At 44.0% G+C, this 17,065-nt stretch overlaps 1 protein-coding gene across 1 annotated transcript in view; it reads right to left on the bottom strand.

Annotated features, from left to right (window-relative positions):
• The window catches only part of LOC141097548 (factor XIIa inhibitor-like), a 67,431-nt gene extending 54,946 nt beyond the window's left edge, over positions 1–12,485 (bottom strand). The window contains exons 1-3 of the mRNA XM_073584772.1: positions 12,193–12,485; positions 12,007–12,110; positions 7,972–8,515 (exon numbers count right to left, since the gene is read on the bottom strand). Coding sequence (XP_073440873.1) covers positions 7,972–8,515; positions 12,007–12,093 — 631 coding nt within the window. The 5' untranslated portion in view covers positions 12,094–12,110; positions 12,193–12,485. The remainder of the gene's footprint in view (positions 1–7,971; positions 8,516–12,006; positions 12,111–12,192) is intronic.
• Positions 12,486–17,065: the final 4,580 nt, after the last annotated feature.

The following is a 17,065-nucleotide window of genomic DNA, read 5'->3' as shown; positions in this document are numbered from 1 at the left end:
ACCATTTTTTGTTTTTCCTTCCCTTCTTCCAAAAGCCAAAACTGCTTAACTTTTTTGTCATCACAGAGTTACGAAAGTTTTTTTTTGTGTTGGACGAGTTGCAGTTTTGAATGATGCCATCCATTTTATCATGTGATGTACTGGAAAGTGGGGGAAAAAAATGACAAGTACAGAGAAATTGCAAAAAAAAACCCACAAATTTTCACAATTTGAGCGGCTGTTAGAGGCACATGATGGCTGAGAAATACAACCATCATCTGTTGGCAAAGATGTGGGCTCAGTACCGTAAGTCAGGTGATCGACTTGTCACATACCAGTATGTCATATGTTGGTAAGAGGTTAAGCGATGAAAAAAAAATCAGAATTTCGTAAAAAAAAACAAATTTTTATCTTGTGTTGGCATTTTCCAGACTGGTGGTAACAACATTTTATTTTATTTTATTGATGGAGCTGAGTAAAGGCTTATTTTTTTTACAAGGCGTTGCATGGCAGTTGCATGGGGTTGCAAGATGACAAAAAAAACACAATTCTGGCATTTTGATTTTTTTCCTCTTTACAGCATTTATCTTATGGGTAATTAGTTCCACATTTTGATAGATCGAACTTTTCTGCACGCGGTCATACCAAATCCATATACTAGATGTACATAGATAACAAAAATTGTATTATTATTTTTTTTTTTCATTTTTTCTATGGTGAAGAAGGATGGAGACATTTTTAGATTTTTTTATTGTTTAAAAATGTAATCTTTTTTTGTTTTATACATTACTTTTTAATCCTTTTTGGGGATCTTAGGGGTCTGTTAGAGGCCTGCAGCTCTGATAAGCTTGTGGATGGAGAGTAAGTGCAAGGCAGGAAGCAAGTGGCTCTCTTCTCCACAATGGTGGATATTTTTCTGCGGATGCACCTCCAGTTAAAAAGAGTGCTGGTTCTGACTGGTTCCTCTCCCCAAGCCTCTGATTTGAAGTCTTGGACCCCTACTGATCATAAATAGTGATGAGTGAATGTGCTGGGGTAAGGTGTTATCTGCGCATGTTCGTGTGCTAAACGAGTGTCTTTAGCGTGCTCAAAAATTATGTTAGTGTCCACGTGGCTGCATGTCTCACAGCCTCCTTCACACATCCTGCTGATTGCTGTACAGGAAAAATCAGTACTGGTGAAAACCGTGGTCTATGTCCGTGTACATATGTGACATCCGTGTGCCGTCCATGTATCCCTGTTTGCTGTCCGTGTGTCTGTGTGCCCATGTTTTACATCCTTGTGTCATTCGTGTATCACGTACCAGCGCCTGGGAAAAGCAGTACTGTTCACGCTGATCCCAGGTGTCGGCTGCTGAAAGCAGCTCTTATCACTGTCCACACTGAAAACCATTGGAGAATGAGGTGCTGTGAGCGTAGCTACAGTGGCGAGCGGTGATGATATAGAGGTCACCGCCGGTCATAGAAGCTGAAGATTAACTGCGGTGACCTCAATGAGATCACCGGAAGCACAGTGACAAAATCCTCACGGTGCTTGCGGTAATCTCATTGAGGTCACAGCAGTTCATCGGGCTGCTCACTGCTCATCACCGTAGCTGCAGCACCACATTCTCCCTTGGTTTTCAGCATGGACGTTCGCATCATGGCACTGTTCATGTTGAAAACCAGATATCGCAGAGATGGGTTTCGGCATTGAACAGTATGACTTATCTACACTTTAGGCAGGTGAGGGATCTGGTTGTTTATTATTTTGTTTTTGTTACAGGTTACATGGGCATCTATGAATTAGGCACAAGGTTAGTTTTTTTTGCTGCTTATTATTTTCTGTTTTTTAAAGGGACAAGGGCTTCAATGGATTCTAGGCATAAGGTGTGTATAACTTTTTTATTTTGAAATAAATGTGTAAAATAGGGTGTTGAGTTTTACTTCAAATAAAGGATTTTATTCTTGCAGTGTCTTTTTTACAATATGACTATTATGACTATTGAGTTAGTAATGAGAGCGTCTTATAGACATCTCTCCATTACTAACCCCTGGGCTTGATGACAACTGACAATAGGTGACATCAGCCCCACAAATATTATCCCACTTGTCATCGCCACAGGGCAAGTGGGAAGAGCAAGACTAAGCATCTTACGGATGCGCCATTTGTTGGGTGGCTGAGGGCTGAAGTTGGTAGCCTGGGGCGGGCAATATCTCTAGCCCTTCCCAGACTATTAATATAAACCTTTTAATCACAGCAGGGACGCCAGGATTCCCATGTGCATTATACTGGTAATGGCTTTTTAGCCTTTTTATATTGTTTAGAATGTTTATATCGCCATGCACTTTATATAGGGATTAGTTTGTCCCTTCCTACGAGCACATTGTTTCATGACAAGGGTTATAGCTATATCTATTTAGGTGAGCACTTAAGCACTTTAGTCTAGGATAGGGGTATATGTTTACATAACCCCACATCTATAGTGTAGGGCTTAATGATCCTTTGACTATTACCGTATATATGAATTGTGCCATTATTGCAGCAGGTTTAATCATCTTTCAGCTTGTGAAATTACTGTTTTCTACAGCGTTTTTTTGCATTGTTGGTACTCCATGGCATTACGTCCCTGATTAATTGTATTTTCAGTACCATTTCTTTTACTTGTTTTTAATGAATTTCAATAAAAATATTCTTTTTATTTGTATCCTTTAGTGTTGCCTAGTTCTTAGGAACCCATTTTTGTGATTTATTAATATAAACCCACAGCTGTCTGTTTAGCTTTTCCTGGTTTGAATTTATACGGGGACCCTACATACTTTATTTTCTGGGGTCCTGTGTAAATTCACCAGGAAAGGCGAAGCAAACAGCTGTGAGCTGTTATTAATAGCCTGGAGACCTTTTGAGGTATTGTCACTTGTCCCAGATTAACATTAACATCAGCCTCTAGCTGTGGGCTTTCCCTCTGCTGGCTATAAAAATTGCACAGGAGCCCATGCCATTTTTTATTTAATTCTTTATTTTACACAGGAGGTACACAGCTGCTGCTGAACATAACTCACATCATTGTTGCCTGGTCACGCTGATCTCAGTGCGAGCAGGAGACAATGATGAGGGCTGCCTTAAGCCAGCGGCGCCTGGGAACAGCAAGAAAAATACCACTTCTTGCCAGGTGTCGGTACATGTCACGCTGATGACACACGGATGTCATCAGTGTGAACATTTGCAACACGCATTTTGTCCATGCTGCGCAAAAAAAACTGACATGTCTGCGGGTTTTTTACAAGGACACAGTCCATGTGAAAAACCTGACATGCGCACCACTGGAAGGAGGTTGACCGGACCGCGGGTACCTGCATGACAGGTCCGGAACTAGAAAGGCTGCATCCTCTGTTCCCAGGGGACAGCTTTGAGGAGGCGGACCTTCCCCTGGAGTCTGAGGGAAGCCGGAGTGGGAGGAACCTACCTGCAGACCCAGAGAGGCGGGGAGAGACACGTAGAAAGCGCGAGCAGCAGCCGGGATATAAAAAGGAAAAGCGCACGAAGGACTGAAGTTTAGTGCGAACGCAGAGCAGCACGCAGAGCAGTGAGCGGAGCGCTCCGCTGTCCCTTCCACCACCGAGTACAGGCACTATGGCCTATGGCAGGGTCCGACCGGCCACAGAGGGACCGCTGCCAGGAGAGATGCCGGGTGAGGACAGAGAAGAGCTGCGCACACAGGACAGAGCAGAGCTGCGCACACAGGACAGAGCAGAGCTGTGCACACAGGACAGAGCAGAGCCTGCCGTGCAGCAGCCACAGAGAGAGAAGTGTTCTGTCCGGGGAGCACTAGCATTGTGCAGGCCAGCGACCGCCATTCCCCGTCACCAGCAGCGGAGACCAGAGGGTGATAGGAACGTGCAGGGTGTGCTGGTGACTACCAGAAAGCAAGATGCAGAATGTACCATGTCCGTGAGTACAACACACGTGCCCCATAAGAGTGATTGGGGACAAGACAGACACTTGTATCCTGACTGTGCCAGTAAACACCTGCGCGGCCACGTTGGGATCATACAAGACTGTGACCCACATTACCGTCAGCCACTTTGGGCCCGTTTGACCGAGACTGTCAGGAGAGTTGTGCAGGAGACACGTCGGGCTTAGATAGTACCGTGGCCCGTAATCTTGTAGGCAGCTACAGTATCTGGACTAAGGGCAGTGGAAGGTACCGGAGACCGACCACTGTCACCAGAAGACGGGGTATTGTTTGCTTGCTGGACCCCATTAATAAGGACACCGCATATTCCGTTGCCGGCACCATTGATTTCGCAGCAGGAGCTGCAGTTTAAGGACTTCCTGACAACTGTGCTATTGGACCACCGTTATTTTGAACCGTTGTTCTTCACCTTAAGAATATCCTTTGATTTAATGTACGCTTTGTCTCCCCTGTATAACCCTTTGTCTTCCTACATTCTTTTCTATTCATGCTCTTTAACCCTTTACCGCCCTGCGTGGAGTATTCCCCTGTAAATAAACCTGTTAACCCTTGCTCTGCCTGCGTCCCGTCACTGCAGCCTGCGTTCCTGCTTGTTATCTTACACCACCATTGGGTGAGAGTGTGTCCGTACTTGCGGTCCTTAAAAAAACGGACCACATACGGGCATAAAGAAAAGGACGTGTGAAGGAGGCTTAAGGCCATGTGCACACGTTATGTTTTGTCGCCTTTTTTTCCTGCTCAGTTTTGTCACAGATTTCCTGATACCAGCAAAGCGAATGAGAATCCTGCACGGATTTGCTTATCTTTTTCTTTGCAGGTTTAAATCTCCAGCTTATCAATTCTTTCAGTTTTTGCTGCAGATTTCATCCGTACTAATGAGTTGGGAAAAATCTACACCAAAAGCACAGCAAAAAACATTCATAATTTTTTTTTTTGACAAGAGATACAGAAATGGTGCAGAAATTTCTGAACCAACTACCTAATGCACCTACCCCAATTCATCGAATGCCAGCATTAGTTTTAAACAATGAATGCACAAATCCCTTCTGCACTGGGTAAACATTTTTAACTAAAAGGGTTTTCCACCTTTGGGGACAATTTGTATTTATTTATTTTTTTATTTATTTCAATGCAAGTATTTGAGACAAAAAAAAAATAATTTTTACAATTCAATTTTATTAAACAATTTTGCATCTTTTGTCTTTTGTAAACACTTTGCTTCCATGCACATACAACTTTGATGTGTTTTGTAGTCATAAATCAGATGAGAGGAGCTAAAATAAGACAGATAAGAGTAAGGCCTTATTCAGATGTCAATATTTTCCACGTACAAGAAAGATGGAAAGATTATTCTCATCAGACTGTAGTCTGAGTGTTATTAGTTTTACTCATAAACAGAGATGGGCAAACCCGAACAGGAAAGTTCAGCATTCACCTACTGTTCGGGCATGGACACCGAACATGGACTTCACCAGGAAGTCCTTGTTACTGTTCGGTTTTGGCTGTCTGAACACTGGGTGTTTGTCGCGCTGTTATCTGCATGAAAATTCTCCCCCACCGGTCAAAGACCCGCAGTTCCAACGCTGTCAAAAGACAGAGTGGGCATAATGTCACCTGACAATGCAAAGGTGACATCATCCCCACAAATATTAACCTCACTTGCCACTGCTACAGGACAAGTGGGAAGAGCCGGGCAAAGCGCCAGAATTGGCGCATCTAATAGATGTGCCTTTTCTGGGCAGCTGCGGGCTGCTATTTTTAGGCCAGGGGGCAATATCCACGGCCCCTTACCAGCCTGAGAAAACCAGGCCCCAGCTGTCTGCTTTAGCAAGGCTGTTTGTCAAAAATGGAGGGGACCCCACACCGTTTGTTTTTTTTAATTATTTATTTAAAAAATTTAAAAAAACAGCATGGGCACCCCTCTATTCTTGAAAACCAGCCTTGTTGAAGCTGACAGCTGAGGGTTACAGCCCCCAGCTGTGAGTTTTGTCTGGCTGGTTATCAAAAATACAGGGGGACCCACACCGGGTTTTCTTTAAATTATTTATGTACAGCGCAGGAACGGCTTATGAATACTCCCATCCGCTGCTCCTGCTCTCACTGTTATTAGCGGCTGCAGGTGTCAGATGATGGGAGCGGTAGTCCCATCAGCAGACACCAGTGACCGGAGGTAAATGTTATACCTCTGATCACAGCTGAGCGCTCACTCTGTCTTCTGACAGCATGGGAACCGAGGGTCTCTGACCGGCGGGGAGGATTTCACCGACCGATCAGAAGCTGTGTTTACCACGCTATCATGCACATGACAGCATGGCACACACTGGATGTTCAGGCCCCCAATTCAAGTGAATGGGGTCCGGGATCGGCTTCGGGTCCGGGTACTGTTCTGGTACCCGAACCCGAACTTTTTGTAACTGTTCGGCCAAACCTGCCAGAACTAAACATCCAGGAGTCCGCCCATCTCTATTCATAAATGTAGAAAAAGGCAATGTTTCTCTACCTTCTCCTTTGTCATCTGAGTGCGGTCCAATGGTTTTCACGGTCCGAAAAACTTGCACTGCAGATTTTGATCTGATGCTCGGATCAAAAATTTAACATGTCTCTGATATTTTCCGAGTACTGCTCGGTGCAAGGAAAAAATTGGACATATGCACAGTCCCATAGAATATCATAGGCAGGCTCGGACTGGCCCATAGAAGAACAGGAGAATCCTCTGGCCGGCCGCTCCTGTAAAGGAGTACTAATCTGTAGTACCATTACACTTGATTGACAATTTGCAGAAAATTAAACTAGCTAGCCCAGTTAATATTACATAAAAAACAAAAGTAAATTTGTATACTAGAGTCAGGTTATTTTTGCATGTTACTCCCCTCGAGAAAGCAGCACGCGAAACGCGCATCGGGGTACTGCCACTACTCAAGGTAAATGCACCTCTTTCATACATAACTTCTTTACCGTTTGGTCATCTCCATCCCTTATATGCACTTTAGGCTGTTTGCTTTATGGATTGATATTTGATCATTATTGCTCTTTTAAGCTATAGCCTTTTTCGATATCTGGGCATCATTTTGACCCCGTCTTTTGCATTCTGCCTCTATTATCATATTTTTGGACCCATATTAATACAAATCTGTATGAGGAGGTGTTTTTTTTCCTAACGTTTAGGACTTAATTTGGTATTTTTTATGACTAAAATGAGCCTATTATTTTTTGTGATATTGATTGATCTGCTTACCTTAATTGTGTGGCTTTTATTGCACATTTGTCCCTATTTTGTATATGTTTTTTATTGTTATTTTTTTAACATTATTTCAGTAAAATCTTGTAATTTTATGCTATGTGCACACGCTGCGGATTGGTCTGCGGATTTTTTATCTGCGGAACCGCAGGTAAAATGACCTGCGGTTTTACCTGCGGATTGGTCTGCGGTTTTCCCTGCGGTCTATCATCTCTACAATGGAGGAGATGGTAAACCGCAGCAGAATCCGCAGAAAAGAATGACATGTAATTTCTTTCTGCAGATTCAAAACCACAGCTTTTCCGCAGTTAAAAATCCGCAGCAAATTGTAAATCCCATAGGATAACATGCTGCTATACATTGTCTGCAGAACTGCTGCAGTTCTGCTGCGGCCAAAACCGCAGCGTGTGCACATAGCCTTAAAGGAAACTTCCTGCCATATAGCTTCTTTTCCTATTTTTGATTCCTATTTTTGCATGTAGCAGAACAGTTGGCCTGAAGAATCAATATTACTGGTGGGCCTTTGCCAACCCTGTACAACACCTATATGTACAAGTTCTATCTGTGAAAAAAAAAATGGATCGCACTCGTACGTGAAAAACTGACTTTGAATGAGCCGTTAGAAACTCTCCAAATGGACTGTCAGAATGAGCTCACTGACGGATTCCCAGATAACTCATTCTGTAGAGGCTATAGAAGGCAAATGATGCAACATTTTTAATGAAACATGATTAAAAAAGGGAATTTTACTTAAAAAAAATAATTTTCATTAATCATAAGAAACCTCTGCGTTCCTTACCCAGCATTAGCTGTGACAGCGCCAGTGCAACGCTTATTGGAGCAATCACGAGATTTGATGTTTCGTCACGTTGTGACAGCGTTTTGTACATATCCAGGGTGAATCTGCCCAGTTGTCTCGACACCTCCTCGGTGGCATTGTGAGGATTTGCACATTCTGGCCACATCGAAGAACAATTAAACTCTGGAGTTGCTGTTGATGTTTGCACTGTTGTCAGAAGTTTTTCCATATCTTCCTCATCTTGGGTTTGGTTACTTTCGGTGGCAGATTGGTCCTGTTCAGACGGAACGCTATTCATTGCTTCAGCATCAGCTTCTAAATTATTTTCCAAATTCTTTTCACTATCTTTAACGGGAGAATGAGCTGAAGAACTTACTGCTCCTTTTATCCTTTCGGTTCCTGTTGGCGGATCCTTCTGACTTATAGGAACTCTATTTATACTCTCTGATGATTCCTGCGGGTTTCCGACATTATGTACGTCTGGAGGAGTCTCTTGATTGAGACCTTTTTCTACCGAATTTGCGTCCGGAACAGTAATGAATTCCTGAATTATAAGCAAAACAGAGAAGTTCATGTCACATCTGCCCAAAAAAAGGTTTTGTTTCGGCGAGAAAATATTAATAGTATGTTGAAATACTGTACACTATATTGTTTATCAGCATATCTTAATCATATGGGCTCCGATTCATCAATTATGGTGATCTTTAAGTCAGTTTTCTTTTCTTTCTTGTGATATTCAATGAGGAGTTTTTTGGGTTTTTCTTAGGCAAATTTTTCAAAAGGGCACGTGTTCATGAAAATGAAAAATACAAGTTCAGAGCAGAGCTACCAGGATGGTGAGCGGACTGCAAAGTATGTGCTACGAGGAACGATTAAAGGATCTGGGAATGTTTAGCTTGCAAAAAAAAGGCTAAGAGGAGACTTAATAGCTGTCTACAAATATCTGATGGGATGTCACAGTGTAGAGGGATCATCATTATTCTCATTTGCACAAGGAAATACGAGAAACAATGGAATAAAACTGAAAGGGAGACGTTACAGTCAGATTAGATATTAGAAAATTTTTTGACAATGAGGGTGATCAATGAGTGGAACAGGCTGCCTCAAGAGGTGGTGAGTTCTCCATCAATGGAAGTCTTCAAACAGAGGCTGGATAGACATCTGTCTGAGATGGTTTAGTGAATCCTGCATTGAGCAGTGGAGTTGGACATGACAACCCTGGAGGTCTATTCCAACTCTTACATTCTAGGATTCTATGATCTTTATCCTTTTTTTTCTGCAACTTTAGCAAAAAAAATTCCATAAGCCACAAATTATTTTTTTGCCAAATTTCAGATATACATTACTTAAAATCACTCAGGGGTTAGAGATGAGAGGAACTAAAGTATATGTGAGCCAAAGTTTTGCTACTTTGTTTTTTAAAAAAAGTTGCAATTTATGGATCAGCTGAAAACATCTGAAGACCCCAATCTCTGCCGACAATGGTGAGCATATAAAAAAATTCAAAAACAGGCAAACTGCCTGAGAATCTGTCTCCTGAGCTTATATTAAACTAGCTATGAACCCGTTCTACGCCCGGGTGGCGAGAATTTTTATTGGTATATGGTCTCCCATCCTGGTATGTGCTGCCCACCTCGTATCCTGGTATGCATGTAACCCTCATCCCTATGCTGGTATGTATGGTCCCCTCACTCCCCAATCCTGGTATGCATGGTCCTCTCACCCCCCCTTTCCTGGTATGCATGGTCCTCTCACCCCCTTTCCTAGTATGCATGGTCCTCTCACCCCCCTATCCTGGTATGCATTGTCCCGCTCACCCCCCTATCCTGGTATGCATGGTCCTCTCACCCCCCAGTCCTGATATGCATGGTCCTCTCACCCCCTATCCTGGTATGCATGGTCCTCTCACCCCCCAGTCCTGATATGCATGGTCCTCTCACCCCTCTATCCTGGTAAGCATGGCCCTCTCCCCCCCTTTCCTGGTATACATGGTCCTCTCACCCACCTTTCCTGGTATACATGGTCCTCTCACCCACCTTTCCTGGTATGCATGGTCCCCTCACCCCCTTTCCTGGTATACATGGTCCCCTCACCCCCCTTTCCTGGTATGCATGGTCCTCTCAACCCCTTTCCTGGTATGCATGGTCCTCTCACCCCCTTTCCTGGTATACATGGTCCCCTCACCCCCCTTTCCTGGTATGCATGGTCCTCTCAACCCCTTTCCTGGTATACATGGTCCCCTCACCCCCCTTTCCTGGTATTCATGGTCCCCTCACCCCCTATCTGTGTATGCATGCTTCCTCTCACCCCCCTATCCTGGTATACATGGTCCTCTCACCCCCTTTCCTGGTATACATGGTCCCCTCACCCCCCTTTCCTGGTATGCATGGTCCTCTCAACCCCTTTCCTGGTATACATGGTCCCCTCACCCCCCTTTCCTGGTATTCATGGTCCCCTCACCCCCTATCTGTGTATGCATGCTTCCTCTCACCCCCCTATCCTGGTATGCATGGTCCTCTCACCCCCTTTTCCTGGTATACATGGTCCCCTGACCCCCCTTTCCTGGTATACATGGTCCCCTCACCCCCCTTTCCTGGTATGCATGGTCCTCTCAACCCCTTTCCTGGTATACATGGTCCCCTCACCCCCCTTTCCTGGTATTCATGGTCCCCTCACCCCCCTTTCCTGGTATTCATGGTCCCCTCACCCCCTATCTGTGTATGCATACTACCTCTCACCCCCCTATCCTGGTAAACATGGTCCCCATTACCCCTTAAACTGCACACATACAAAAATAAAAAACATTTATACTCACCCTTCTTTCCTGTGTTCCAGCGTTGTCCCGTTCTGTCAGAGGCCAGGGGAGGAGTGTGGCGCCGGAGTACGCGCAAGCCCATACCGCGCTGTCCGGCGCCATATTGCTGAAGACACATTGCATATGTATCTTCAGTAAAATGGCGTCAGATAGCGCTATGCGCATGCGCGATTCTCACGCGCATTCCTGCCCCGGTCTCCGGAAGAAGAGAAGCGTCGCGGCAACGATCCTCCTGTTGAGGTAAGTATGTAAGTACGACGCCGGAGATCACGGTATGCTGTGTCTACGCGTACCGCCATGTCCGGCGCCATACCCGTTACCTGAAACCCTGGATGCGTCATTCTGTCCGGAGCCAGACTGCGCTTGCGCAGTCTATAAAGGATTCAGACAGAGTGACGCTCCCAGCATTATTTTATAGATGAAAGGAGCATTACCAGGGTGAGACTTGTAATGACTGAAAGTTTTATCTCCTGATCTACATGTCTCACACTGGTAACTTCTCCTTTCAATTGCAATAATCTCTGGAGGCAGATTCTCAGAGACATCTTTATCCGGCCCATAGATCTTAACAGCTCATTTACTTATTAAGAAAAATGTGGATTTCTCTGGAATAAGACATCGGATCACGGAATCACGTTATTCAGCTTCCTATGATCTACATGCCCATATAGATGGCTTAGGAGATTTGATCCTATCGACAAGTTCCCTTTAAGAATTATTGTCAATGTACAAGATGTGCCAAAAATGGGGCCATATTTATGATCCACTGTGATACATATGGTTTATTTTAAGAGTATTTGCACAGTGTCTTTCAGCAACAGGAAGACGCTTCAGGATAAGGTCAGCTGTGTTTTTCTAAGGTTTTTTCTTGACTCTTTTTTTTTTTTAAACTTGTACATATAGAAAAAATTGAGCTGATTCCAAAATGAAGCTGTCTGCAGATTCGCATGGCCATTTCTTTTAACAGCTTTGCATCTTTCAAAGCCAGAGCCTACCCTCCTGAAAAAAAAAGTCATGAGCACATACCCTACATTCCGTGCAGTCTCAATATTAGAAAGAATTAGTAAATCTGCCCCAATGTTCTAAAATGTTAACAGATGGAAGGCACACTATCTCAGCATCATGACCTGCAAATAAAGGGCACAGTACACATGTAACATACAGACAATGCCCATTGGACAGATGCGCTATACAGTTCTGATTGCTTATATTTCTCTAACCTCAGACTTGGGTTGATGGGAGCGAGACCCGTTGTTCTTGCACATTGCAGTCGCAAAAAGGAAAACCGTGTAGATCATAAGTTGCATTGTAGATATTAAAGTAGCTGAAAAACAAAAAATGTTTCCATTTCAATGCAACATAAAGTAAAATAACAACAGTTGGATGGTTTTGATTCATTTTCTCACCTCCTACGATGTTGAGCTTTGTGGTCCTCTGCAGTCCTCTAGTTGTCTCTTACCTCTAGAAGTTTGATTGCTCTTGGAAAAAGAAACAAAAAATAATCCTGTTGATAACCTTTAAATGACTAAAAAAGATAGAACAAGTGATGTTACAACGCGAGTTTTCAAGATTCCGAATCCTTAGGTCTCTTTGTCAGGCATGTTCTTTAGGTGTTGTCCCAAAAAGCACAGAGCATATATTTATCAGCCAGATTCACAGAACGATATTGGGAGGGATGAAGACAATACTAGTTAAACATTCTCTCAAATTCCGGTAAATGCACTGACTTCCAAAAAGTTCCTCCCTCTAGTAAGCACCTCCCCAGCTAAAGCAATTCATTGCATTCTGTCCAGATTTTTTCAATTTCATCCTTTTGGCAATGCAATACATTAACTTCTCAAGAACCAGGACAATTTCATAGTTTAAATTTGAGCCTTAAAATGGGTTGTCCAGGCTGAAATAAAAAAAATCTGCAGTTAGTTTTACCGACTGAAATATATTATTGCCACATTACATTACTCTTACTTCATTTAGGTATTAGTGATTAGAGATGAGCGAATATCTTCGGCTCCCTCCTTATTCGGCAAGCTATAGCTCTTACCGAAGAAACTGCTGCATCACACTTTCCTGTGTGACTTATGTCCTAAGCAAGCCCTATCTGTGTGCGTTTTTCCACTAGGCAGCTAACACTATTTTAGTGATAGGGTGGCTTTTCTCATCAGCGGAGGGCACCTGTGCTGCTCCAGCCTTTATCGGTGGGAGCCTGCTGCGTACTGCTAGTGCATTGGTCAAGGTTTGGTGAGGCTCCTTTTTATGATGTGTTTTTGCTAAAAAATTTTACTGGATTTTTAAGTCCTTTTTCCCTGTCTGTGAACTTTTCATGCAGCATTACATGAACACCCGATTTTACATTATGGCTGGTCAGAACAATGAAAGCAATTGTTACCACCCACCTTTTGTGTATACCCTATTTCCGCATAGATTGTAAGCTTGTGAGCAGGGCCCTCATTCCTCTTGGTATTTGTTGCTTATGTGATTATTCTTAATCTGTAATATCTTTTTTTGTCTCTATAAGTCCCCTCTAAAATGTAAAGTGCTGTGGAATATGTTGGCACTATAGAAGTAAAATTATTATTATAGGTCGAATTATAGCTTGTGGTCAGGTCACAAATCAGTCAGTGATGAGGCAAATTAAAGTGCTGCTGCAGCAAAGGTAGTCCGCCAAAAGCCTGAGATGACTTTTGGAAATGTGCGCTGACACGCCGTTCCTTGGCAAGTAGGTCCAGTAAGTCAGGGTATGTTTTTAAAAAACTCTGTACAACCAAGTTCAGCACATGGCCCATGAATGGAACGTGTACCAGCTTGCCCAGCTTTAAAGTCGCCACCAAGTAACACCCATTATCACACACAACCAGACCTGGTTGGAGGTTCAGTGGGGAGAGCCACTGATCGATCTGTTCTTTTATCAGCTCGGCTGCGCTGTAAGCTTTATCACCTAAACAGATGAGCTTTAGCAGAGCATGCTGCCGCTTTAACAAGGCAGTGTGGCAGACCTCCCAGCTGGGGAGTGATGGGGAGGCGACTTTTGGTGAGGAGGAGAGACAGGAACTGAGGAGACTGAAACCCTGATGGAAGTTGGGACTGATATTCTTGGTGTAGGTAACGTGTGATGTCCCAGCCTCTGACTCTGTCCCAAACTCACCAGGTTCAGCCAGTATGCCATAAGGAAAATATAGCATCCCTGTCCACAAGAACTTGGCCACATGTCTGTGGTAAAGTAGACCTTCCCTGTGGCTGTGTTGGCCAGAGCATGGCTGATATTGTGTAACACGTAACTTATGTAACGCGTTGATGACACACTGGGAAAAATAGTGTTGGATGGTAATCAAGTAACATGGGGCTGCCACCGGCAAGGGTTTGCAGAAAGACTCAGTTCCCTCAAGTCGAGACGGCAACATTTCCAGGGCTACCAATCTAGCTATGTGGGTGTTTAGCATTTGGGCCTGTGGGTGGGTTGGTCTACATTTCTGCTTTCTATTAAACGTCTAGGGCAGGAACAAGTGAACACTGCGTGAGAAAACTGAGGTATTTTTAAAAATCCATAAAAGCATGGCAATAGTCTGACAACATTATTACCAGATGCCATATGTGAGTCAGAAAGGCATGCAGGCATCTTCTCCTTGCTGTTCCCATTTAGTTTTAGCACTTTCCCATCCATTTCAGTTTTTTTCTAAGGCCCACACACCTGTTTGTTGGGTATGGCAGAAAAATATTCGGCTTTCCCATTGACTTGCATTGGATTCGTTATTCAGTACGAATACACGGATATTATAAATTATTGGTGCCATACCGAAGGCAGCCGATAGGAAAATGGACTCGTAATCCGAATCGCAAATCAATTTGGTCCCTTCCACTAAGCGGGATAATAACTGAAAAGTAATGGGGCGCATGTTTTAAGCTGGAATGTCGCCACGATGCCAACTCTTAAGCGCTTGTCCGATAAGAAAATGCTTTGTTAAGTCAGCCCAACCATTAAATTTGTAATGGAATGCCACACCCGATAGGCGGTTCCGTGCCGCGGCCCCGACACCCTGTTAATATACATTTGCATTACATATGCCATAGTGACATGTAGCCTCGATGCATTGGAGGAACCTACCTGATTATCTGCCACCAAAGCACACCACTCGTCCCACACCTTACCGTAAGCTCTCCAAGTGGCGACCGTATTAAAGGCATTAACTCTCCAGGACATCCCATATTGAAGGCGGACAGCCCAAATCTTCCAAATGTTCTGGTAACTGTAGTCCTTTCTGTTCCTGTAAATTACGCCAGTGAATAACGTTAGACATATTGTCGCAATCTGGTAAAAGCCTGGCTCTAAACATATGTTCAAGAATAGACATTTTAGAACTAAAAATCTGATTAATTTGATTACTGGCGGTGATGAAGATGTTAAACAATTCATCACGGGCACAGCACTGGTGTTCCTCAGTTGAAAACTGATCCGTTTATTGCCTAGAACGTGCCGCCAATTTTCTAAAACCACTGCTAAAGGAAACAACTCAGGGAGGGTTAGGTTCTTTGTCCAACCCCTGGGGGACCAATATTTGGGCCATTTAGCGCACATCATTGTGTGCCAAGACGGACACTGAAGCCAGCAGGCCCAACAAGTTTAGTTTACCGCTTTCGCACTCGTCTTCCTGAAAGCAAGTTCGCCCATTGTAGTTAATTAAAAAGAATTCCCATATTTCCCGGTCTCCCTGAAGTTGCGAAGTAATTCTAATCTTATGGTGAGGTTGTTTTACGCCTCTTGTGGCGAGAGACAACCTGCGCGAAAAAACTCTACCATTGGGCATGACCCTGCAGGCGAAATTTAGAGATCCCAGTAGGGATTGCGTCTGGGTAAGGGTCACTTTGCCGACCGAGAGGCCACCGTCAATTAACAATATCAATCCATCAATTTTCTCGCTCAGTAGCCTGAATTCCATGGCCTCTGAATCAATGACAATGCCCAGAAAAGTGATAACAGGGACTGGGCTGACTGTTTTCTCCAGAGACAAAGGAATGCCAAAAAGCGTCATAAGCGCCTTAAATTGCTCCAAAGCCTGGGAGCAAATCATCGAATTGGCTGGACCAACAAACAAAAAATCGTCTAGGTAATGCGTAATGGAAGGAAGATGCATGCCCCATCGGACAACCCATTCCAAATAGGTGCTAAAAATTTTGAAATAATAGCACGAAATGGAGCAGCCCTTGGGAAGGCATGTGTCAAAGTAATAACACCCATTAAACATCGCACCCAGGAGGGACCATTCTCCTATCCTGCCCTTCAGGTATTGTGCTCCCTCCTATTCTCTGACCCCCGGCTTGCTACTGACTACTCTCTGGTCTCTCCCTTTGGCATCCGCTATCCCCGTCTGGCTTCCGACCCTGCTCACTCCTATCTACGTCCCTGTTACCACATCCAGCCGGCCCCGTTCCCTCGGGTGGTGGTTGGCTCTGCCCTCATCGCTCCCTCTGACTTTGCACGCTCCGCTGGGCTCCGGTCCGGTGTGCACAGCACCTTGCGGTGCTCTCACTACTCCCTTGCTGGCACATACTCTCTGCTAGCGCCCCTAAGCTTCCCTTTTGGATAAACACTCGCTGTGTATCATTACAACATGATGTATAGCATGACAAAACTGACAATCATTATAGTATACAATCAGTCAAAAACAGTAATGGCATGAAACATGATAGCATAACAGTTAAATCTCTGCATAGTAGGTAATGTTAAATAGCACAATAATATAAAGACATATACAGCCATGTGCAGGCAGACATATAATAGCCATGTGTAGGCAACCATATAGTAAGAAACAATACCTATGCACGGAACAGCAGGGATCACTGAGAAGTGTGCGCCTGCCCCAACGCACGTTTCGGTCCTGCCTTCGTCAGGAACCAACTGTTGCTTAGAGTAGGTCTTTGCCATTGACCCACGGTTAAGCATTGTTTTTTCTCTGTTTGTAGGTTAAAAAAATTGCTTCAGTCTCATACAGGTTGTTTTGTGTCCTACTGAACGCGAAAAGCTATTCTAGGTTTGCCGCAAAGCTAGAAAGACCTTTGGAAAACAAAAATTGTAGCCTCCGGGTATTTTTCACCTTGGCTGGGCAATCATCATGAACTTGCGTAAGGCTACAGAATCCAATAGGAAGGGACTGCATGACCAACCATGCGAGCAGGTGAAGCTACAGGTGACAAGACTGCTGTTTGCAGGCGATATTGTCCTGTAGATGGTTGATGTTGACTTGAGATGGTTGAAACTGGTGGATTGATGCATCACTCATTATAGCA

The sequence above is a fragment of the Dendrobates tinctorius genome, unplaced genomic scaffold, assembly GCF_039654945.1.
Source record: "Dendrobates tinctorius isolate UK_male_01 unplaced genomic scaffold, ASM3965494v1 ptg000085l, whole genome shotgun sequence".
Classification (NCBI taxonomy): Eukaryota; Metazoa; Chordata; class Amphibia; order Anura; family Dendrobatidae; genus Dendrobates; species Dendrobates tinctorius.
Note: the sequence above shows the minus strand (reverse complement) of the source record. Positions and strands in the feature narration are given on the sequence as shown.